General features: G+C 41.7%; 3 protein-coding genes across 16 annotated transcripts in view; 1 reads left to right on the top strand and 2 right to left on the bottom strand.

Moving 5' to 3' along the window:
- Positions 1-22,537, top strand: part of FBXL13 (F-box and leucine rich repeat protein 13) — a 304,098-nt gene that overhangs the window by 93,569 nt on the left and 187,992 nt on the right. The gene's annotated exons all lie outside the window — the stretch shown is intronic.
- Positions 5,350-21,089, bottom strand: LOC129484838 (uncharacterized). 2 transcript variants are annotated; one of them, XR_010121392.1, is made up of 5 exons: positions 20,749-21,089; positions 15,996-16,135; positions 7,912-8,087; positions 5,967-6,166; positions 5,350-5,824 (listed from the first exon to the last, which is right to left on the bottom strand). XR_010121392.1 is itself a non-coding variant. In XM_063641573.1 (4 exons), exons 1-3 carry the CDS (start codon positions 20,921-20,923, stop codon positions 6,149-6,151), a joined length of 333 nt encoding a protein of 110 aa, XP_063497643.1. In that variant the 5' UTR covers positions 20,924-21,089; the 3' UTR covers positions 5,350-5,824; positions 5,967-6,148. The 2 variants fall into 2 exon arrangements, 1 of the variants encoding a protein (XP_063497643.1); XM_063641573.1 differs by lacking the exon at positions 7,912-8,087.
- On the bottom strand, positions 18,139-19,993 carry LOC134736911 (uncharacterized). The gene is made up of 3 exons (XM_063641571.1): positions 19,318-19,993; positions 18,499-18,620; positions 18,139-18,387 (listed from the first exon to the last, which is right to left on the bottom strand). Exons 1-3 carry the CDS (start codon positions 19,943-19,945, stop codon positions 18,301-18,303), a joined length of 837 nt encoding a protein of 278 aa, XP_063497641.1. The 5' UTR covers positions 19,946-19,993; the 3' UTR covers positions 18,139-18,300.

Here is a 22,537-nt window from a genome sequence, read left to right as displayed (position 1 = left end):
AGAAGTAAAAAGAGTAGATTTATATAATAGCATATAAACATAGAATTTAATTATTCTAAGACTAATATCTTGAATGGTTTGGTTTGTTATGCTTATTAATGTATAATAGATTTGCAAAGTTAATTTTTTAAATCATACTTTTTAAATGGCATTTAATCTGGTTCGCTAACTCTCAGGGACTTGAGGAGGAAAGATGTGAAAACAAAAATGTGATGTGAATTTGGTCTGAACCTTACTTAAAATGTTTAGAAGTGTTAGTTTTTTAAATGAATTGAGGTTTTTTATATACAGGCTGTTTAATGTTTTGAAGGAATAATTGAAACCAGCAATTTGGATTGGGATACAATTTGAACTTACTTGGAATACACATAACAAACTGTAGTCTTGCATTTTAGGTTCAGTTACATCAACTCATGAAAACAAGTCAGGTTCTGTTTTGCAACCATTTTTCTTAGTATCATTTACCCGTTAGGAAATGCTGCTTAGTTAGCAGATGGTAGGGCTCATACACTATCAGTCAAACTGTTGGCCAAACTTAGAGCTAGTGGGAGGGTTGGCAAAGACTGTTTTCCGTGAAAATACAAGTTTTTTTTTTTTCCTTCTGTGTAGTTTGGCAAGGAACACAGAGAAAAGCCTTATGCTGATGAATTTGGAAACTCTAAATAATATAGTTAAGTAATGCAGTTTCTTAAAATGTAAAATTACTTGATTAGTTTAATAATATAAGTGTTGCTTTAGGGTTGTCTTCATTTTAAACAACTATGACTTCTTATTTGTAAAAGATATATGTCATGTGGACTTGCAAACGGTTATAAAATCACCTTCAGATTTTACTGTGTTGATGACTCATTTTCTCACTTGGGGAAGAAAAGAAACCTGGATAGCTATTAAAACTAGTACCATGTTGTAAAAGAGCCAGATGGTTCAGGCCTGTTTGATTAAATTACTTAGAATTACTTGTAAAACAAAAGAATATTCCCAGTGACTTTTCAGATCTGTGTTTTGATAACCTCAGGGGTCTGACCTTATTTCACCAATGCAGACAGTGGTTCCAGGTTTCATAGCTGTGTACTGTGTGCACTTCACATAAGGAAATGTTCCACAACCACATTGCTCTATCAAGGAAGTATGTGGATGTTGGCTCAAGTTGTGGTGTGGGTGAAAAAGCAAATGAAACAAAACATCTAGAAGTCACTTTGGGAACAGTTTATTTTTGGTGGAACATTGTTCTACCTACAGACCTCACTTTCATCACTTTAGTCTTAATCGCTGTCTCTGTAAAAGTGTTTACAGGCTGGGCGTGGTGGCTCATGCCTGTAATCCCAGCACTTTGGGAGGCAGAGGCAGGTGGATCGCTGGGGTCCAGAAGTTCGAGACAAGCCTGAGCAACATGACAAAACCGTGTCTCTATGAAAAATACAAAAATTAGCCAGACGTGGTGGCATATGTCTTGTAGTCCCAGCTACTTGAGGGGCTGAGGTGGGAGGATTGCTTAAGTCTGGGGAGGTTGAGGCTGCAGTGAGCTGTGACCATGCCACTGTACTCCAGCCTGGGTGACAGAGCGAGACCCCATCCCCCTCCCAAAAAGGGAAAAAGTTTACAAGTGATTTTGATCTAAAGTTTTCATGACTTTTAAATTGCAGAAGCAGTTCTATTAATTTTAGCAGGACCACCCTTGCAAAATGATCTAGCATATGAAAGACAAAAAACTATACCACAGTAAGAGGCAGCCACATGGAAATGGGGAGAATGTGCCCTGTAGTCTGGGTGGCCGCTTCTGTCACTAGCTGTGTGACAGCTGTGGCTGGGCATGCTGCTTAATCTTTTTGTTTCTAAATTGTCTCATTTGTAAAAAGGAGATGATAGAGAATTTAAGTTGAGAGTAACAAGATGTGTTTGGAAAGGTGGGTTGGGTCTGTGTTGTTGAGGCCTTGAGTATCCACTTAGGAGATGAGTTTTAACCAGTAGGCAGTGAGGGACCACTGCAAGCCAGTAACATGATGGCAGACTTATAAAGCTGTTCCTTTTCCCCCTTCACTGTTCTTCCTTCACCCTCTCCCTGCCCTAGGTGGGTCAAGGGGGTTGGATGAAGTCTGGAGGTAGACAGATTTCTCTAAGAGCATTAGGATAGTATCAGTGGGAAATAAAAAGAAAGGACCCATGTGAGAAACAAAGCATTAACAGAATTCTGGGACCCATAGTATGTGGAGTGAACGAATGAGTGAGGAGGCTGATAGGGCAGCATTGAGACTGGGTTACTGGAGGGGTAGGAGGCTCAGAAGTAATGCATTCAGGAGCAGAGCCAGCTTCTTTATTGATCTTAGAGGCATGACTCACACTGCTCACCACTTATTCCTGACTCATGCTTCCTGTCTTGCTAAGTATTTTTCTTTCCATACCATACAATGTTCCATTGGAATGGTTGGTGGAGCCTAATTTATTTTAGCAGTTTACCATCTGTTTCAGGTGGCTTGTGATTTGCATTGAAGCAATTTATCAATTAACTCAAGAGTCCGTGTTTTATGTTACAAAGACAGCCCTCCTTTTATTGCACTACAAGGTAACATTAAACAGGAGAGAACTGCCAACTTGCTCTTTCCCATGCCTTCCCTGGCCCTATTATCTTAAATTTCTTTCTATTGATTTATTCCTTCATGTCTAAAACTGTGTTTGAATCAATCCTTTCCTATAAATCATTTCTCAATGCTGCTTCTCTCTAAGTATTCTATTTTTCTCCTGTTATGTGTTGGCAGACTTCTTGACACTACCTCCCACCTGCCCACTGCGACACTCAAAAACTGCTTTGAACAGTCTCTACCTGGGTGTTGAAAGGCACAAGCCAATTCATCATTACCAAAACAGAACTCATCATTTTCTTCCTCCAACCTTCCTTTTCCCCTATATCCTGTCCAACCCTCTCTCGTATCCTGTTTCTCAATGAATGGCACTATCATCTGCTCAGTTGACTTGGCCAGAATCTGGAAATATCTTTGATTTCTCTCTTTTACTCCCTACTGCATATTTTTTTCTTTTTAGCATGTAACTTCACTTTCTTTCTTCTCTCCATTCTCTCTGGCACTCATTTTCTGTTAGTGACATTACTATCAAATTCAAAGCTGCTGAATTTGTCTTCTAGCATCTACTCTTGACTCTTGACTTTGACCACCTGACTTATTTTTCATTTGTCCACCAGAGTTGTCTTTCTCAGATCACATTTATTCATGTCACTTCCTGGTTAAAATCTCTCCTGAACTCTGTTGGCTTTAACATGCTGCATGAGGTATTTCCAGTTCTAGCTTCCACTACCTCTCAGCTTCATTCTCCATCATTGCTCCAGAGGAGCCCTTGGCTGTAGCCACGTGGAGTCACTCTCTGTTACCCAAGTTCAAGGCACCCTCTCTGGCCATATGCCTTCACCCATCACGTGCTGTCTTTTTAGGCTCTTTTCTCTTCTTCCTTGCCCTACTCAGTCCTGCTTAGGTTCAGCTCAGATGTCATCTCTTCCAGAAAGGCTACTTTGATCCTTTGTCCTCTCTCTCAGTCTTGGTTAGTTACCCTTCCTCTCTGTTCCCAGAGTCCCTCTTGAGACACTTTTTACTCTCTTATAATGGCCTAATTTGTGTTTTCTTCTTGGACTATATGTGCCTTGAGGACAGGGACAGTGTCTTACCTGCTTTGAATTCACAATCTCTAGATGCTCAGTAAATGTTGGTTGAATGATCGAATGAAAAATGATGTTTTCTTTTCAGCTCCACTATTACAAACTTGGTCTCATCAAGGTCCCAGGAATTTCTTAATCATCAAATCTGATTTCCTATGATCCCTTCTTGTCTTGCTCTTTCAGTAACATTTGATTCTGGGCTTCTGTGGCATGACATTTCCTGTTTCTTTTCTCTGGGAATTATTTCTCTATCCTCAGAATAGGTTTCTTGCTCTCTCCTCACACCCAGATGTTGGCTCTGGTCTGACTCCACCTCCAGATGTTGACCTTGGCTCTCTGTCTTTGCCCTACATTCTCACTAGGTCATGGCAGTCACAGCTAGGCTTTCACCCACCACTCTCTGGTGTTGGCATTGATTTGGAATCATGATAAGGACGTTTCCAATTTACCTATTATTTGGAAACTTTAACCTTTTAAATTCTTGATGAATGTGAAGCCAGTACTACTTATGATGTTCAGTAATGTTGGGAGAGTGAACTGGTTTTGGGGAAAGAGAAACTTAATTTTAGATTCACTGAATTTGAAATGTCAATGAGGCATTAAGTTAGAAGGTCCTAGAAGTATCTGAAAAGTAAGAGTCACTGAATTCTATATATACAGCAATTGTAGAGTTATGTGATCCAACCTCTTTTCCAGGAAAATATTCCTCACAGATGTTGTTGAGGTATTAGAGGACACCCCCTTCCGTATCTGAGTTTGGAACCAATTGAGAAATAGACAGATGGAAATGGACATATTATCTGATACAGCTGATAGGAGACTATGACTTAAGATCAGTGACAAAGGATACTACTTCATTCTTTCATTCCTGAATCAGATAGACTTGCCCCTCAGTCACTGCACAGCTGAACAACTGCAGGCCTCCCTATGCTGCTGAGAGCAGACCAGGATGCATGCATCTTGCATTCAGGTCAAGGCAGGGTGGAGCAGGAGCTGAATCGCAAGCCTAGTTCTTTCTCCCGAACACTCCTCCTCTTCTCCTGGGAAGACATGAAGGGTAGAGAGAGAGAGGCCCAGAGTGTTTCTAAAGTGTTCTAGGTAGAGATGTGAGGCCAAGGCAATGAAACATCTCCATTAACAGTAATGTTTATCCAGCATTTGGTCTAGTAATTTCTGTGCTGGAGAGTCTGTTGACTTTGCGATGCATTCTGTTCTGTCTTGGGAAAGATTAGATAATTAGAAAGTTGTCCTTCAGATCAAAGCAGAGAAAGCGGCCTCCCCATTATCTTTTGTTTCTAGTTCCTTCTTCTGCATTCACAAGGAAGAAGATCAAATTTGTCAATTATTCATGCATAGCTTTCATTTTATTTTCTAGTGCTTTTGTGGTTACTTGTTTCCAGTTTACTCAATTGTTTCTTCCTCTGTGAGTTTCTAGTCTCAGCCCTCCCTGTCCCCATCCCTGCCACTCTCTTGGCTGCTGTAAGAATTCTCTGTTTGTAGCTTCCTCATAATGTGGGCTGGGCCGTGTTTTCTCCCGCATTCTGAGTGGTCCCACCTTCTGAAGGGCAAGGAGCTCTCCAGGTTATAGCTTGCCTGGATCTCTTCATACCCTTATACTGAACTCCCTCATTATTGTGTCTGGGGTTTCTCTTTAAGTAGCAATGTGGAGAAAACTACACAAGGTAATTTGAATATGTAACCACATGATTTATTAACACAGTCAGATCAGAATCAGTGGGATAAGCACCCTAGGGTGTCCCTTGAGCACCCAGGTTCAAGTTAATCCTTTTACACAGAAAGCACTTTGTTCCACTTAGAGATAACCAGGTCATTTAAGACTCTACACCAGTTATGGTTCTGCATCATGAAGGAGTCCTTTGCCCGAGCAGTAGGGAGTAGAGAATGCTCTGTGCTGAGACTCCTAAGTCCCCACTGTGTTCTTGGCTACATTCATTCTTGGGGTTAAAAGAATGTACACCGTTCTACATCTCTGCCCTCTCCCACTTTGTTTAGTTTTTCTTTTTCCCTTCAATATGGCTGATCTGTTTGGGTTTTTCCAAATTTTCTAATTTATCTTCTATTTTCATTACCATTTTTGCTGCTGCTCTGCATCTCCTATACAATGGCTTCCTCCTCCAATTAGTTCTTCATACTCAGCAGTGTCTGGAGGTAGAAAAAAATATTCCAAGTGTGATCTGATTAGTGCAGCATCCAGTGCAAGTTTCATCCCTGCCCCTTAAAGTGGACATTCCTGAGCCTATCTTTACCCCTCATTGAAGCAGTGCTAGCTAGACTGACCACTGACCTGCAATAGCTTCTTCAGCATTAATTCTCTCTGGAAACTCATCCTCAGTGACAGTACTCCCACCTGGTTTTCTGTTCACCTTTTTGATCACTTCTTTTAGAATTCCTGTAGGATAACATATCCCCATTGCCTTCTTGTATCATGGTGTTTGTAAGGACTCTGTCATTGTTTCTCTGTTCTTCTCATTCAATCTTCACTCCCTGGGTGATTTCAAATACGTGCTTTAGGTTATAGTTATATGCTGTTTACTCACGATTGCCAAATCTGTGTATCTCCAGCCATCTCTCTCTTCTAAGACCCAGGTCATTTAACAATGCCTGCTGGGTAAGTCCACTGGAATATTTCACAGCATCTACCCCCTAGCATGTTCGGCTTGAAGCCATCACTTCCCCACCTCACTTATGGGACTACTCCCCACCCCTCTGTATTCCTGGGCTTTCTTGGTAAACGGTGTCATCACTTGTCATCCAAATTAGAATTGTGGGAATCATCCTAGACTTCTCCTTTTAAAAAAAATTCTCCACGTCCCATTAGTGATTAGTGTATGATACCCACTCAAGATGCGTTTTCATTTAGGAATAAATATAAAGTGGGATTTCACATTATTTCAAGTTTTGCCATATAGTGAGACTTAACGTTTTTATTTCACTATTTTAAATCCACCAAATTCAAATTCGTATAAAATGCATCCACACTACCCTAAGAAATATGCTCGGATTTTTGCTATTAGTTATCTCATGTGTAATCCTCTCCATATCTTTGTGAGGTATGTTTTTTTTTTCTGTTTTGCAAATGAAATAAATGATGCTTGGGGAATTAGGTTAAATCACAGTGGTAGGGTTGAGTTTGGCCTACTGTATAAGCCCTTTTTACTTCATAGAGAGTGTGAATTATACTCCCTAATATATGTGGGATTTTTATTTACAATTTTTAAATTTCAATAACTTTAGAGGTACAAGTGGTTTCTGGTTATATGAATGAATTATATACTGGTGAAATCTGAAATTTTAGGGTACCTGTCACCTGAATAGTGTACATTGTACACTATTTTTTTATTCCTCACTCCTCTCTCACCCTTTCCCTTTCAGAGTCTCCAGTGTCTATTATACCACTCTGTATGCCTTTGAATACCCATATCTTAGCTCCCACTTACAAGTGAGAACATACAGTATTTGGTTTTCCCTTCCTGAGTTATTTCACTTAGAATAATGGCCTCCAGTTCCATCCAAATTGCTGCAAAAGACATTAGTTTTTATGGCTTAGTAGTATTCTATGGTGTGTGTATGTATGTGTGTGTGTGTGTGTGTGTGTATCACATTTTCTTTATCTACTCATTAATTGATGGGCACTTAGTTTGGTCCATATCTTTGCAATTGTGAATTATGGTATGATAAACAGAAATGAAGCTAAATAGTTACAACCAACTGATCTCTGACAAAGCATACAAAAAAATATACTCCCTAGTACTTGGATGAAAATAAATGTTATATTTATTCCTTTACAATAGGCCCATCTGCTGCATGTCCCCACCCATTTAACCAGTAAATTCAATCTCAATCATCACATTCAATTCTAATATCCTTCTGCCCCTGCTGCTTGGTTGTGCAAGAGTCTTAGAGGTGTCTCACAGCCAAAGCACCCATGAAGAAAACTGGACTTGAGTCCACATCCGCATGGGCGGCTGTGGCTGTGCTCACTGCCTAAATTGACACAGTCCCTTGAAGGTGGGAGACTCCATGATTTCTGAGCCCAGCTTGGGCACAGGGACCATGGCCTCAAGGTAGATCTTTTGATCATCAGTTGCCATGGCTTTCTGATGGTGCCCATTAGAGGGCCTGCCACATTTTAGGAAGGTCTACATGGGAATGTGGCACAAATATCTGTCATGAGCCTCCATTCCTTCCTGAAGTCTCAGCAACTTTCCAACCTCCCCATCCCCACACACCAGCAACATTTTTCATAGAGTGGTCCAATTTCTCTCTTGAAGGCTAGGTATTTTGTGGGGCTGTTTTGGCTTCTGATGGTTGTCAACTTCTGCTTTTGGCTCTGCCATGTAAATGCCATGAAAGGACTCAAATATTAGCGCATAAACCTTAATGTCTTCCCATTTCTTCTGGCATCCTAAAGTAAAGAGAACAGGCAAAAATGAATGTTTCAATAGATTATTTGGAAAGTGCTATGATGTCTCCTGAATGTATTGATGAGGGGGCATCATGCCAGGTTCCAGGGATGTGGGGTGTGGATTACTGAGTATCTCCCATGCATTCTAGGCACTGTTCACACATGCTCAACATGTGTTATCTTGTTCATACTCACCCATTTATGAGTGAGTATGCCCATTTTATGAGACAAAGGCTTGGGTCATAGCAATGTAGTAGTGAAATTAGCATTTGAGATTGGGTTTGTTTGAATCTAAATGTTGTTTTTTCCCCCAGTACATGATAATGCCCATCCTTGAGCTTGTGTTGAACCAAAACTCTGAGGTCTTTATCTGAACTGCTGACTGGATGTTGTGCCTTATGTCACTGCTAATCTCAACGTTAGCATAACAGTTTCTGTTATTCCTGTTCAATTTCATCTTGTTGATTTTGGTTCTGATTCCAATATTCAGTGAGTCAGCTATGTCTTCCAGCTCTATGGAATTCACTGATTTCATAAACATGAATATAGCCTTATCCATGTAGAAAAAAAGTATTGAACACAAATCCCATCTACTCCCCCTTTCTGGGGATCTTCCTGCTGCCCCTGAGTTGTAACATGCCTCTATGGGTTGTTGGTTAGTTATCTATCCACAGTTTGTACCTTCCCACAATATCTTATATTGTGTGGAATGTGGAGTGGTTTGTTTGCTAGTTGGAAGCTCACTCAGGAGCATAGCCACCCGGGGGTGCTGTGGGTTCTGGATAGTGTGAAATGCAGACTGTCACATAGCTGGATGTGCTAGGACATGGTCTACAGAGAATTTGACTATACTCTAGGGGTTCCACCAGATGCATGCTGGCCAGGTGGTGAGCATGAAAGAATTCTAAACTGGTGGGAATCCTGCAGAGAGGTAGAACACAGTGGTGTGGGTATAAAGCCATCAACACATGGTGATCTTAGTGACAGGCAGGTGATCAGAGACTGGGTGATCAGGTGTCAGGAGTGAAGGTCTGTCTGCAGGGATGAAGGAGAGAGAGACCAGCACAAGCAATGCAGGACCCCAGTCAAGGGTAGGGTTGCCAGAACTAGCAAATAAAAATAAAGGATGCCCAGTTAAATTTGAATTTAAGATAAAGTTGTTATTTTTTAGTGTAAGTATGTCTTGTGCAATATGTAGCATATACTAATACAAAAAACTTATTTGTTCTTTATCAGAAATACAAATTGAATTGGGCATCCTGTATTTAAGGCAGCAACCTTAACCCAGATAGAACTAGAAAATGGTATTCCCCCATCTTTAAATTAAGATAATAATTGGCACATAGCAGGGTTCTTCTAATAATTAAAATAAAATGCCTAGCACACAGAAGTGTGCTATAAATCCCCTTTCTATCTCCATACAATTGTTATTTTCTTTCCTTTCTTATTTAAAGTACAGCATTGAAAAAATATCAGTTAAGTAGTTATAATAAATAAAATGTCATATAAGCACCAAGAATGAATGAACTGCCTTTGATCTGGGACATCAATCTTCTCTTGCCTTTGGACTCAGATTTGTACTGGAACTATACCACCAGCTCTCTGGGGTCTCCAGTTTGCCAACAGAAGGTCTTGGACTTCTTGGCCTTCATTATTGCATAAGCCAATTCCTTTAAGTAATTATCTTTCTCTCTCAATATATATCTAATGGATGGATAGATAGGTAGATAGATAGATAGATAGATAGATAGATAGATAGATAGATAGATAGATGGTTATATATATCTTCTTGGTTCTTTTTCTCTGGAGTACCCAGACTAATACAGATTTTGGTACCAAGAGTGGTTCTATAGGAACAGAATTTTAAGGATGAGTTTTTAGAATTGGTTTTTGGGTTCCTAGAATTGGCTTTTTAATGTGATCAGATTTAAAGATGCAAATGACTCTTTTTTCAGTGCTAAAAAGAGCACTGATGTTTCATGGTGCTATCTGGCAATAGAGATATGCCAAATATCTCCATTGGATGTTCCCAATCAACCACTTACAAGAAGCAAGGAGCTGATAATTGTGCATATGATACTCTCCAACATTTCTGGAAATCAAATGAATATAATTAGGTTGGCTTGTTGCTCCTAATGTCACGAACAAAGTATTGAAAGAAAAGAAGGAGCTCAGGAATTCAAATTCCCAGCTCAAGTACTGCATAAATGACTGAAAGCTTCCACATGTGCCCTGAGGGAGAGTCTTATCTCCTTTAGCCACAGGGCTGAGATTCCTGAAAATCAAATGCAGAATCTCATCCTGTGACCCAGTTTTACAGTTATCTTATCTCATCCTGTGACCCATTTTTTTTTTTTTTTTTTTTTTTGAGACGGAGTCTCGCTCTGTCACCCAGGCACCCAGGCTGGAGTGCAGTGGCGCGATCTGGGCTCACTGCAAGCTCCGCCTCCTGGGTTCACGCCATTCTCCTGCCTCAGCCTCTCCTAGTAGCTGGGACTACAGGCGCCCACCACCACGCCCGGCTAATTTTTTTTGTATTTTTAGTAGAGATGGGGTTTCACCGTGGTCTCGATCTCCTGACCTCGTGATCCACCCGCCTCGGCCTCCCAAAGTGCTGGGATTACAAGCGTGAGCCACCGCGCCCGGCCCCCATTTTTATACTCTGTTAAAGTGAAGGCGTTGACTGGGAAAGAATGGGTTTCTCGCTGGGTGCGGTGGCTCATGCCTGTAATCCTAGCACTTTGGGAGGCCAAAGCAGGCAGATCACTTGAGATCAGGAGTTTAAGACCAGCCCTGGCTGACATGGTGAAACCCCGTCTCTACTAAAAATACAAAAATTAGCTGGGCATTGTGGTAGGCACTTATAAAACCAGCTACTCTGGAGGCTGAGGCAAGAGAATTACTTGAACCTGGGAAGTGGGGGTTTCTGTGAGCTGGTATCACACCACTGCGCTCCAGCCTGGGTGACAGAATGAGACCCCACTCAAAAAAAAAAAAAAAAAGGGAAAAAGAAAACCAGAATGGGTTTCCTATAAGTTGGAATGGGGACTTGTGGGAAGACCTTGATGAAACTGAGGACATCGAGCCTCTAAGTTCTGATGAGTCTCCTTTGCTAGTGGAAGAAGCAATCCTGCTGCTAGTGGAAGTGGCCTCCCCACTCCCAGTGCTAGTGGCTTCTCACCTCAGAAGGTGGTTAATGCTACACTGCATGAGGAAATTGTAATGGCCTCCACTGAGGCAGTTGCCAAGCAAGACAATATTGATTTTTCTTAGAACTCACCCCTACCACCCCTCTTTGCTTCCAGTCTCATAATTAGACTCAAGTCCCAGCAGGCCCTTGAAGATGTGGGACAAGATGTGACCCATGAGAAAGTGCACTACACTCCAAAAAAACTACTTGAGTTTTCTAATTTATACAGATTGAAATCTGAAAAATATGTGGAAATGGATAATGAGGGTGTGGGATAATGGTAGAAAGAAGATAAAGTTGGAAGAGGCTAAGTTTATTCACATGAGTTCTCTAAACAGAGATTCTGCATTTATATTTTGGCACAAGGAGTTAGAAAGGGCACAAAAGCTTGTATTAGTCTGTTCTCATGCTGCTAATAAAGACATACCTGAGACTGGGTGGGTAGTTTATAAAGGAAATAAGTTTAATGGACTCACAGTTACACATAGCTGGGGAGGCCTCACAATCATGTTTGCAAATGAAAGAATAACAAAGGGACATCTTACATGGTGGCAGGCAAGAGAGCTTGTGCAGAGGAACTCCCATTTATAAAACTTCACAGCAAAAGAAATGCCTCAATGGGTCCATGCTCCTGGGATTCACTGGTTTTTACAGTGAACACAGTTACACTGTAGTTTTTACCACTACTCTGAAGTAGCTGGTTTGATAGAATGGTGAAGTGGCCTTTGGAAGACTCAATTCTAGTGCCAACAATGGGGGAGTACCTTGCAAGGCTGGGGCACAGTTCTCCAGGAATCTGTATGTACTCTGAATCACAGTCCAATATATGATACTCTTCCTCCCATAGTCAAGATTCTTGGATCCAGGAATCAAGGGTTGGAAGTGGGAGTGACACACTCACTATTACCCCTAGTAACCCACTAGCAAAAATTTTGCTTTCTGTTTCCATAAGCTTATGCTGCTAACCTAGAGGTTTTGGTTCAAAAATAAGGAATGTTTACACCAGGACGCACAATGATAGTTCTATTGAACTAAAAGTTAAGACTGCCACCCAACCAGTATGAACTCCTCATGCCCCTGAATCAATAGGCAAAGAAGGGAATTACTGTGTTGGGTGGAGTAATTGACCCTAACTATCAAGGAGAAATGGGACTGTTACTCCACAGTGGAGGAAAAGAAGAGTCTATCTATATGTGCCCGGGATCCAGGGTTTGAATTCGTGGCTGTAACCCAGCATTGACCCTGTGATCTGTCCGCCTCGGCCTCGCAGAGTGCTGGGATTACAGACCCATATGGACCTGTGTAGTCAAAATAATATTTTGGCTTTTAATGGAATTTGGGAAACATAGTTGCTATAGACTGAATGTTTATGTCCCCCAAAACTCAGACGTTGAACCTAATCCCCAGTGCGATGGTATTTGCAGGTGATGTCTTTGGAAATGATTAAGCCATAAGGGCAAAGCCCTCATGAATGGGATTAGCGCCCTTATAACAGAGATCCCAGATTCTCCTTGGTCCTGCTGCCATGTGTGGACACAGTGAAATGACTGTGTATAAACCAGGAAGTGGGCTCTCACCAGACACTGAATCTGCTGGAGACTTTATCTTAGGCCTCCAGCCACTAGCACTGTGAGAAATAAAATCCTCTTGTTTATAAGTTACTCAGTCTGTAGTACTCAGTTTTAGCAGCTCAAATGGACTAAGACAATGGGAGAATGCTCTTTAGGATACTATCTTCTAGGGATAGTATGTCTTCTTTGAGAACAAGTCTGTGGGATGAGAGACTGGCCTATGTGGAATGTCAGAAAAAGAGGTGGGTAAGGGGGGCATTTGCACAGGAAAGGTGCACAGGCAATGGGAGATGGGTACATACAGGGGAATAGATCAAATAAGTAAAAATTTTAGGAAATACGGAGCCAGATTTCTTGGACTAGAAAGTATTTACCAGTATAAAAAGGAAGAACATTAAAATGGACCCTTTTAAACAAGTCATTTGTTCTTTCTCTGTATGCTCAGAAAATTGGTTCTATATTTCTACTACTTTTCTGTGCTGCCACTTCTCTTTTCTAGTTGCTTTTACCTCTCTGAGCATAGGACTAATTATAATACTTCCTCTGTCTTCAAAAATATCCTACAAGTACAGTACAGGTACAAAACTACAAGTACAGCTTTCAGGCCACCTGATCCAACATAATACCGTTCCAAGGCTTGTTGACCATTTCAACGACTCATTTAATTGCTGGCATTTTTCTTGCCCTCCCAGTACATATAGGCAAAAAGTGAAGTCTTTATTTTCTTTATCATGTTCTTTGACACACAAAAGGTTATCATTTTGATGAACTCTTATTTATTTTTTCCTTTGTTGCTCATGCTTTTGGTGTCATATTCTTTGTTAAACCCAGGGTCATGAAGATTTATTTATCCCTATTTTTTTCCTAAGAGTTTATGGTTTTAGCTCTTTTTTTTTTTTTTTGAGATGGAGTCATCGACCAGGCTGGAGTGCAGTGGCACGATCTTGGCTCACTGCAAGCTCTGCCTCCCAGGTTCATGCCATTCTCCTGCCTCAGCCTCCTGAGTAGCTGGGGCTCAGGTGTCTGCCACCACACCTGGCTAATTCTTTGTATTTTTAGTAGACCCCGGGTTTCACCATGTTAGCCAGGATGGTCTCAATCTCCTGACCTTGTGATTCGCCCCCCTCAGCCTCGCAAAGTGCTGGGATTACAGGCGTGAGCCACTGCGCCTGGCTGGTTTTAGCTCTTATATTTAGGTCATTTATCTCATTTTGACTTCATTTTGCTATATGGTGTGAGGTAGAGGGTCCAAACTCATTCTTTTACATTTGGATATCCAGTTGTCCCAGTCCCATTTATTTAAAAGACTTTTGTTCCCCTGTTGAATGTTTTGCCACCCTTGTTGAAAATCAGTTGGCCATGATGTATGGATTTATTTCTGGTCTCTCAGCTCTATTCCATTGATCTATATGTCTATCCTGTACCTTGATATTTTGACTACTATAGCTTTGTAGTAAGTTTTCAAATCAGGAAATGTGAGTCCTCCAACTTTGTTCTTTTTCAAAATTGTTTTGGCTACTTGGGACTCCTTGCACTTACTGCAAATTTGAGGGTCAGTTTTTTCATTTTTGTAAAAAGAGACTTTGAAATTTTTATAGGGATTACATTGAATCTATAGATCACTTTAGATAGTATTGACATCTTAGTATTTTTATTGTTTGTAGGTTCTGTTCTTTGGATATTTGATGGAATACTCTTATAAAACTCTTGGCCCATGTTTGTTTGGTGTTTATTCAGAGGCAGATTTTAAATTCTGGTTCAATTTTTGTTATCATTGTTATGTCTTCCAATCCATGAACATGGGATGTCTTTCCATTTATTTAGGCCTTTTTACATTTTTTTACAGCAATGTTTTGTAATTTTCAGTATGCTAGTCTTTCACCTTTTTAGTTAAATTCATTAAATTTATTCCTAAGTATTTTTATTAAAAAGTGAGATTATTCAATAAAATATTTCAGGCATGCAAAGAAATTTAATGAGCAACTGTACACTCACCACCCAGCTTAAGAAATAAAACATAACATACAATTAAAGCCTCCATGACTGCATTCTCTTTTCTCCCTCAGAGGTATTTGCTGTCTTAAATTTAGTGTTTATTATTCCCTCATATAGTATGGTAGGTAGAACATTACCCCACCCCCTACAAAGATGTCCATATCCCAGTCCTCAGAAACTGTGAGTATGTTACTTACATGATAAAAGAGTCTTCTCAGATTTGATTAAGTCAAGAATTTTGAAATGGGGAGATTATCCTGGATTAGTTGGGTGGATCTAATAAAACCACAAAGGTATTTATAAGTAAAAGAGAGAGGCAAGACTTCTTAGAATGCATCTCTCCAAGGGCCAGGTAAGTCCTAGCATCTCCAGCTTTTATGACCTAGACATATCTCCAAGGTCGTGGGACCCATTTCTTCCTGAAATGTAAATTAGGTATCTTCCTGACATCTTGGGATCTTGACTAATCCAGGCTGTGACCATTTGACTTTCTTGGGGAGGTAAGAGAAGTTTTATTATTCTTTTGGATCAGAGCAACTAACTGTTTGTCAGACAAATAACTATTTGTCTATGAATAACTACAGATCTAATTTCAATAGTATGTGGAAAGTAAAATGTTTGTAAAGTAAGTGAAGGGTAAAATTACCTATCTTTGTGTCATGTAGATTTCCATGCCTCTGGAGGCTAGTGCTTTTTACAGGAGCACTGAGAAATCGGACTTATTTCCTTGCATTGATCTATCAAGTATTGAGATCGTTTTGATATTATCTTTCATTATGATTGTGGATTTGTCAGATTCTCCTTGTCACTTTGTGGCTTTGTTATTAGATGCTTGCATAGTTAGGATTGCTATAATCTCTAGTGAATTGCTACCTTTAATTATTATGTAGTCACCCTCTTTGTGAGATAAACTTTAAAAATCCAACTAAAATACAATACAAAACTGAAGGGTTCTTGTATCAGTTCAAACCCCAAGAGTGTGCGAATAGACAACATGAGGCGGTGTGGAGCAACACGCTGTTTTAATGAGCACCTGGGTGCAGGCGGGCTGAGGTCTAAAATGGCATCAGCACCAAATGAGTATGGGGCAGGGGTTTTATAGTCTCCTGTAAACAGGAAGTGTCCCAGTCTGATGTAACTGCTATGTGGTACCTGGATGGCCTCTTTCTCAATCTTCAGGGGTACATGTCTTCCAGCCAGAGTAGGTGTCTTCTGGCTAGCTCTATTCCTGCTTCTGCTATCTTGCTGACTCACGCTGCTGGCACAAGTGGCCTTGCACCTTGGGACTGGGCCTGAGAAGGGAGGAGTTATTCATTCCTTCAAGCTTTCAGGCCCTGGGGAGAATCCTTCATTCCTTTCTATTTGGTTATAGAAAAAAGGGAAAAGGGGTGACTTTCTCAATAACTACTTTAGGCATGACATAGGGGGTGGCGTGGGCACCTTGGAAAAAGAAAACCTTAATTTTTTGGGTATTCTTGAGAGACGGGTTGGTATCCATCTTGTCATTGTAGCAGGAGCATTGTCTGGATTGTCTGGCAGTTAACTGTAGTTTCTTTTTTTTATCATACTTTAAGTTTTAGGGTACATGTGCACAACGTGCAGGTTAGTTACATATGTATACATGTGCCACATGTGCCATGTTGGTGTGCTGCACCCATTAACTCGTCATTTAACATTAGGTGTATCTCCTAATGCTGTCCCTCCCCCCTTCCCCCACCCCACAACAGTCCCTGGAGTGTGATGTTCCCCCTCCTGTGTCCATGTGTTCTCATTGTTCAGTTCCCACCTATGAGTGAGAACATGTGGTGTTTGGTTTTTGTCCTTGCGATAGTTTGCTGAGAATGATGGTTTCCAGTTTCATCCATGTCCCTACAAAGGACATGAACTCATCATTTTTTATGGCTGCATAGTATTCCATGGTGTATATGTGCCACATTTTCTTAATCCAGTCTATCATTGTTGGACATTTGGCTTGGTTCCAAGTCTTTGCTATTGTGAATAGTGCCTCAATAAACATAGTTGGTTAACTGTAGTTTCAACAAGAGTTTTAATGGCTTTTATTATCAGTGGGATAAACACAGGGGAGAAACAGGAGGAGCCCAATGATGAAGATTACTGTCCTTACCAGCATTTAAATCCTTCTAAATTAGAGAACCATCCTCCTAAAAGGTTTGCCAGGTCTCATCCTTTCCAGGTTTGGACTGGTACATGGGCTACTTTTCTGATGTTTGAAGTGATTTCTAGAACTGCTTTTCCATTATCGTCTATGTTAAGACAACAATTGGAGACATTAAAGTTACCACAGACTCCACTCTCTTCTGCTAATAAGTAGTCTAGTGCTAGCCTGTTTTGATAAATTGCCACGCACATTTGTTTTCGTTGTTGTGCGAGCATTTCCAGGACTGAGGCGGTTTGCTTAGTGATTATCTCTAGAACAGCCTGTAGTCTTAATTATTCTATTTAGCATATATATGGGAGTGCGATAACCCCATGAACCATCCTCTATCCAAGTGGCAGGACCATAATATTCGATGATCCCTTGCAGAGGCCACTCGTCCTCTTGCCATCTTCGGCTTCCTCCTACCTTTAAGGATCGTTTTTCTCTGTTTAAGTGATCATACACAGGGACTCCGTGGGTGTTGGGGATTTCCCACGTAAAGGCAAAGAGGTTTTGGGAATCAGGGTGTAAAGGAATTGTGAAAAAACATCCTTTAGGTCTAGAACAGAAAAATGGGTGGTATTGGAGGGAATTGCAGAAAGTAAAGTATATGGGTTAGGAGCTACTGGACATACTGGGAGTACAGCTTGGTTAATAAGCCTGAGGTCCTGGACTAAGCGATAAGTTCCATCTGGTTTTTTAACAGGTAGAATTGGTGTGTTAAAAGGGGAGTATGTTGGGCGGAGTAGGTGACTGGCGAGGAGGTGAGAAATGATAGGCTTCAGGCCTGTGAGAGCTGCTTGGGGGATGGGATACTGCTTCTGTGATAGGAACTGGGTGGGCTCTTTAAGGGTAATGCGGATGGACAGGAGTGTGGTGTTTTGTGACTGAGGGTGTGGAATTACCCCAAACAGGGGGGCTAACTACAGATGGCGGATAAGGAAAGGTTGCAGTTTTAAGGTGGGAGGATGGAGTAGAAGAAAGAAGCCCCAGAGGGGTCTGGGTTGATGCGTTGGGTACTATGGGGAACGTGGAAGTGGAGAGCAGTGTGGAGTTTTGAAAGGATGCCTTGGAGCGGAGTTGGGCATGAGGGCAGGACTAAGAAAGAGTGAGTGAAGGAAAAGGTGTGCAGGGAGCATAAAAGTGGAGGAGGGGAGCTCAGGGTTTGGAGGCTTGTTCGTCAGTTCCCACGATAGAGACTTGGGAGGACTGGGTGGGTCCTGAAAAATTAGGGAAAGCAGAATAGGTTGCCCCGGTATTAATTTTAAAAACATACTGGCCTACCTGCCACCATCAGGGTTACCCTTGGCTCCAATGAAGCGATGGTAGTTGCTGGGGTATCTGTTCCAAGGCACCATCAGTCTTCAGCGGCAAGGCTGATGAGATCTGAGTAGGAGGTTGGTTTAGGAAGGGGTGGGGGCAGTCCTTGCAGGGGCTGCTCGCAGTCTAACTTCCAGTGGGGTCCTCTGCAGAGGGGACATGGCCTGGTGGGCTTACCTGGGTTTGGGCATTGTGTGGGCCAGTGGCCTTCATTGCCACACTTGAAGCAGGCGCCAGGTGGAGGTGGATTGCTAGGAGGCTTCTGTGTGGAGCTGTGGCCCCATGGGCCTGCAGGGCCCCTGATGGAGGAGGCAAGCATTTGAAACCCTGCCTGTTTTTGCCTTTTACTTTCCTCATCACGATTGTTAAAGACTTTGAAGGCTAAATTAAGAAGGTCTCGTTGTGGGGTTTGAGGGCTGTCGTCAAGTTTTTGAAGCTGGCGCTGAGTATCAGGGGTGGATTGGGAGATGAACTGAAGGTTTAAAATATCAGTTCCTTCTGGGCTGGCTAGGTCTAGGTTGGTATATTTTCTCATGGCTTCAGTTAAACGAGAGATAAAAAGGGCTGGGTTTTCGTCAGGACCTTGGGGGATTTCTGAAAGTTTTTCATAGTTTAATACTTTATGGGCAGCCTTTTTCAGTCCTGCAAGGAGGCACACAATCATGTGGTCTCGACAGCAGCGTCCAGAGGCCCCATCTTGATAATCCCAGTGGGGGTCCTGGTTGGGGACTGCCTTTGCACCAGTAGGCTGAGCAGGAGCTTGGTGATGAATTGTATCAGCATGTGCCTGAGCTAGGGTCCAGATATGACCCCAGTCTTCTGGGGTTAGGGTGGAAGAGAGGATAATGTAGAGATCATGCCAAGTTAATTCATAAGACTGGGTAAGGTACTGAAACTCTCTAATGTAAGAGGTAGGGTCTTCTGGAAGTGAACTGAGTCTTTTGTTAATTTGAGAGAGATCACTGAGGGAGGGGGGAACATAAACTTTAACAATACCTCCAGTTCCTGCTACTTTCTGAAGAGGGCACTCTAGCACAGGGGCTGAAGTAAGGGTGGGGCATGGGCCAAAGATGGCGCCTGAGCAAGTATGGGTGGGAGAGAAGGAAGAACCTGGAAGTGGTTCCTGCTGAGGGTTTGAAGGGGGAAGGAGGGTTAAGTTGATAGGCAGTGGAGGATAGATAGGGGCGTAAGGTGGTGGGATGGGTTTACAGGCTTCAGGAGAAGGCAGTGAGGAAGGAGAATGAGTAATGAGTACAGGCAATGCTAGAGTTGTCCTGAGGAGAGGACAGTGTAGGAAAAGAAGTGGATACTGCTGATTGGGAAGATGGCCGCTGGGAAGATGGCGACTGGGAAGATGACGGCCGAGAAGATTGCAGCGAGAAAAAGAGGAAGCTTGGGGGGTGTTAAAGAAGACGGTTGAGAGGTAGAGGCAGGGGCTGGGAGGAGTGGACAGCAGTCTGCTGGATCTAACAAGGAAAATATGTGGAGTTGGGAGGAGAAAGGTATCTGGGTGGCAAGAATAGAGGAGGATTTGAACAGGTGAGCAAGAATTACAGAGGTCGGGTTGTGATCTGAGTGCATAAAGGGCTGGACATAAGGAGTGTTTCCCCATTTCTCCAGTCATCAGCAATAATTGCTTAAATCAGTTAAAATTGTAAAGTCGAATGTTCCATTTGCGGGCCGTTAGGACCCATTATTCAATTCGTATTGTGGCCAGTCTGAATTGCAAAAAAAGACAAGGAGGATGGATATCTTGCCTGAGGCCTAGGGTTTGCAGGGTTTTTTTTTGTTTTTTTTTTGTTTTTTTTGTTTTACGGACTCTCACTCTGTCGCCCAGGCTGGAGTGCAGTGGTGCGATCTTGGCTCACTGCAAGCTCTGCCTCCCGGGTTCACACCATCTCCTGCTTCAGCCTCCTGAGTAGCTGGGACTACAGGTGCCTGCCACCACGCCCGGCTAATTTTTTGTATTTTTAGTAGAGCCAGGGTTTCACTGTGTTAGCCAGGATGGTCTTGATCTCCTGACCTCGTGATCTACCCACCTCACCCTCGCAAAGTGCTAGGATTACAGGCACAAGCCACCGCACCTGGCCAGGTTTACAGGTTTTTTATGAGGCAGCCTAGAGGGCTGTGTTTTGGAATGGAGGTTGGGGAGTGTCCCATAACTGAGGGTAGGCTCAGGAAAACAGGGAAAAAGGAGACCATCCTGGATGGTGGAGGGAGATGATGAAAGGAGCGATCGTCACCGCTGCCTTTTTCGTTCCCGGAACGGGATCAAATGGCTTAGAGGCGTCCCCCTAAGACCAGATGATCAGCGAGTGCCTGGCCCACGTCAGAGCCTTCTTGGACCAATGCTGGATATTCGAACTGGAGAAACCAAGAGAGGCTGTGTGGATTTTTCCCTGTTAACTGGGCTCCCGGGAAACTTACCAGTAGGTGAGATCAGTGACTGATGTGCATGCACAGAGATGCAACTGGAGGCTGAGGAGCTTCCTTTGTCCAGCTGCTGTGGCCTGCTTTCTGGGGTGGAGGGGTAGGTCCACGGGGGACGAGGACCGGAGCCCCTCCCGGGTTTCGGCACCAGATGAAAGGTTCTTGTATCCATTCAAACTCTGAAAGCGTGCCAACAGACAACACGAGGCAGTGTGGAGCAACCTGCTGTTTTAATGAGCGCCTGGGTGCAGGCAGGCTAAGGCCTAAAATGGCGCCAGCACCAAATGAGTATGGGGCAGGGTTTTATAGTCTTCTGTAAACAGGAAATGTCCCGGTCTGACATAACTGCTATGTAGTACCCAGATGGCCTGTTTCTCGATCTTCAGGGGGTACGTGTCTTCTGGCCAGGGTAGGTGTCTTCTGGCCGGCTCTCTTCCTGCTTCTGCTATCTTGCTGACTCACGCTGCTGGCACAAGTGGCCTTGTGCCTTGGGACTGGGCCTGAGAAGAGAGGAGTTACTCATTCCTTCAAGCTTTCAGGCCTTGGGGAGAATCTTTCAAAAACCAAATGAACACAAATGAAAGGAAGGCTGATAACCATCATTTTACTCCTTACTTCCATAAGTCCAACATTTTAAAATTTCACATAGAAGTGAAATCATGGAGAATTTGTCTTTCTGTGCCTGGAAGAGTAGATTTTAAATGTTTTCTTCACACACAAAAATGATAGTTATGTGAGGTGGTGATTTCTTAATTATTAACCTGATTTAATCATTCCACATTATAAACATAAATCAAAACGTCACATTTTACCCATAAATGCATTTTAATCATTATTTGTCAATTAAAAATAAAACTAAGAAAAGAAAATAGATAGCTACATTAATATTGGGGGAAAAACATTAAAGCAAAAAGCATTTTTAGGAATAAAAAATTTTTGTCTTCTAACCAATACATTGTTAAATTTATTATGATTATTGATATACTTGGGTTCATTTTTCTAATTTCATTTTATACTATTTATTATCTTTTTATATGTTTTTTTCCCCTTTCCTGACTTTACTGAATTTTTAAAAAATAAAAACATTTAAAGAAATTTCAATAGCTTCTGGGATACATGTGATTTTTGGTTACATTGATGAATGATATAGTGGTGAAGTCAGATTTTAGTGCACCCATTACCAAGTAGTGTACTATTTATTGAGTATTTAAATCTACCCCCTTTTTTCTACTTTCATGTTTTAGATGATATACATTCTATTTCTATGATTTTACTGGTTACTCTTAAATATTTTTAACATGTTGTAGAAGATAACCATTCTGTTTCTACTATTTTGCTGGTTACTCAAATATTTTTAATGTGTACATTTATTAATAAGGCCTAAAGTAAATTAATATTTCTACTTTCTTCTTGAATAATAATTGAAATTTAGAACACTAACTCTTGATTACTCTCTCTGGTGTTAGAGTGTTATTATTATCTAGTGTTTTTGTTCCATCTTATTGTTCTATCCCCACATTTGTCATCATGATACTGTTTTATAAAGTTATGGCTTTACCCATATACTTATTAGATTTTTTGCCCGTTGTTATTATTTGCATTTCCTGCCTTTCTTCTGATTTCAGTGTTCTTTAGAAGTTCGTTTGTGAAGGGTCCATTGGAAGCAAACTCTCAGTCTATGTCTCAAAGTGTCTTTAAAATTTTTTTTTTTTTTTGAGATGGACTCTCACTCTGTCTCCCAGGCTGGAGTGCAGTGGCATGATCTTGGCTCACTGCAACCTCTGCC

The sequence above is a fragment of the Symphalangus syndactylus genome, chromosome 6 (genome assembly GCF_028878055.3).
Source record: "Symphalangus syndactylus isolate Jambi chromosome 6, NHGRI_mSymSyn1-v2.1_pri, whole genome shotgun sequence".
Taxonomy (NCBI): domain Eukaryota; kingdom Metazoa; phylum Chordata; class Mammalia; order Primates; family Hylobatidae; genus Symphalangus; species Symphalangus syndactylus.
The sequence above is the reverse complement of the archived record's forward strand: the minus strand, read 5'-3'. Positions and strand labels throughout refer to the sequence as shown.

Excerpts from the sequence above, each read along its gene's own strand:
- LOC134736911 (XM_063641571.1), bottom strand. The coding sequence starts at position 19,945 with ATGACTGGAGAAATGGGGAAACACTCCTTATGTCCAGCCCTTTATGCA. Across the intron at positions 18,621-19,317 it reads GAAAGTAGCAGGAACTGGAG|GGGCCCTGCAGGCCCATGGG; the intron begins GTATTGTTAAAG and ends CTCCTCCATCAG. Across the intron at positions 18,388-18,498 it reads CACACAATGCCCAAACCCAG|ATCTCATCAGCCTTGCCGCT; the intron begins GTAAGCCCACCA and ends CCTCCTACTCAG.
- LOC129484838 (XM_063641573.1), bottom strand. The coding sequence starts at position 20,923 with ATGGATACAAGAACCTTTCATCTGGTGCCGAAACCCGGGAGGGGCTCC. Across the intron at positions 16,136-20,748 it reads GTCACTGATCTCACCTACTG|GCCCAGTCCCAAGGTGCAAG; the intron begins GTAAGTTTCCCG and ends CTCCCTTCTCAG.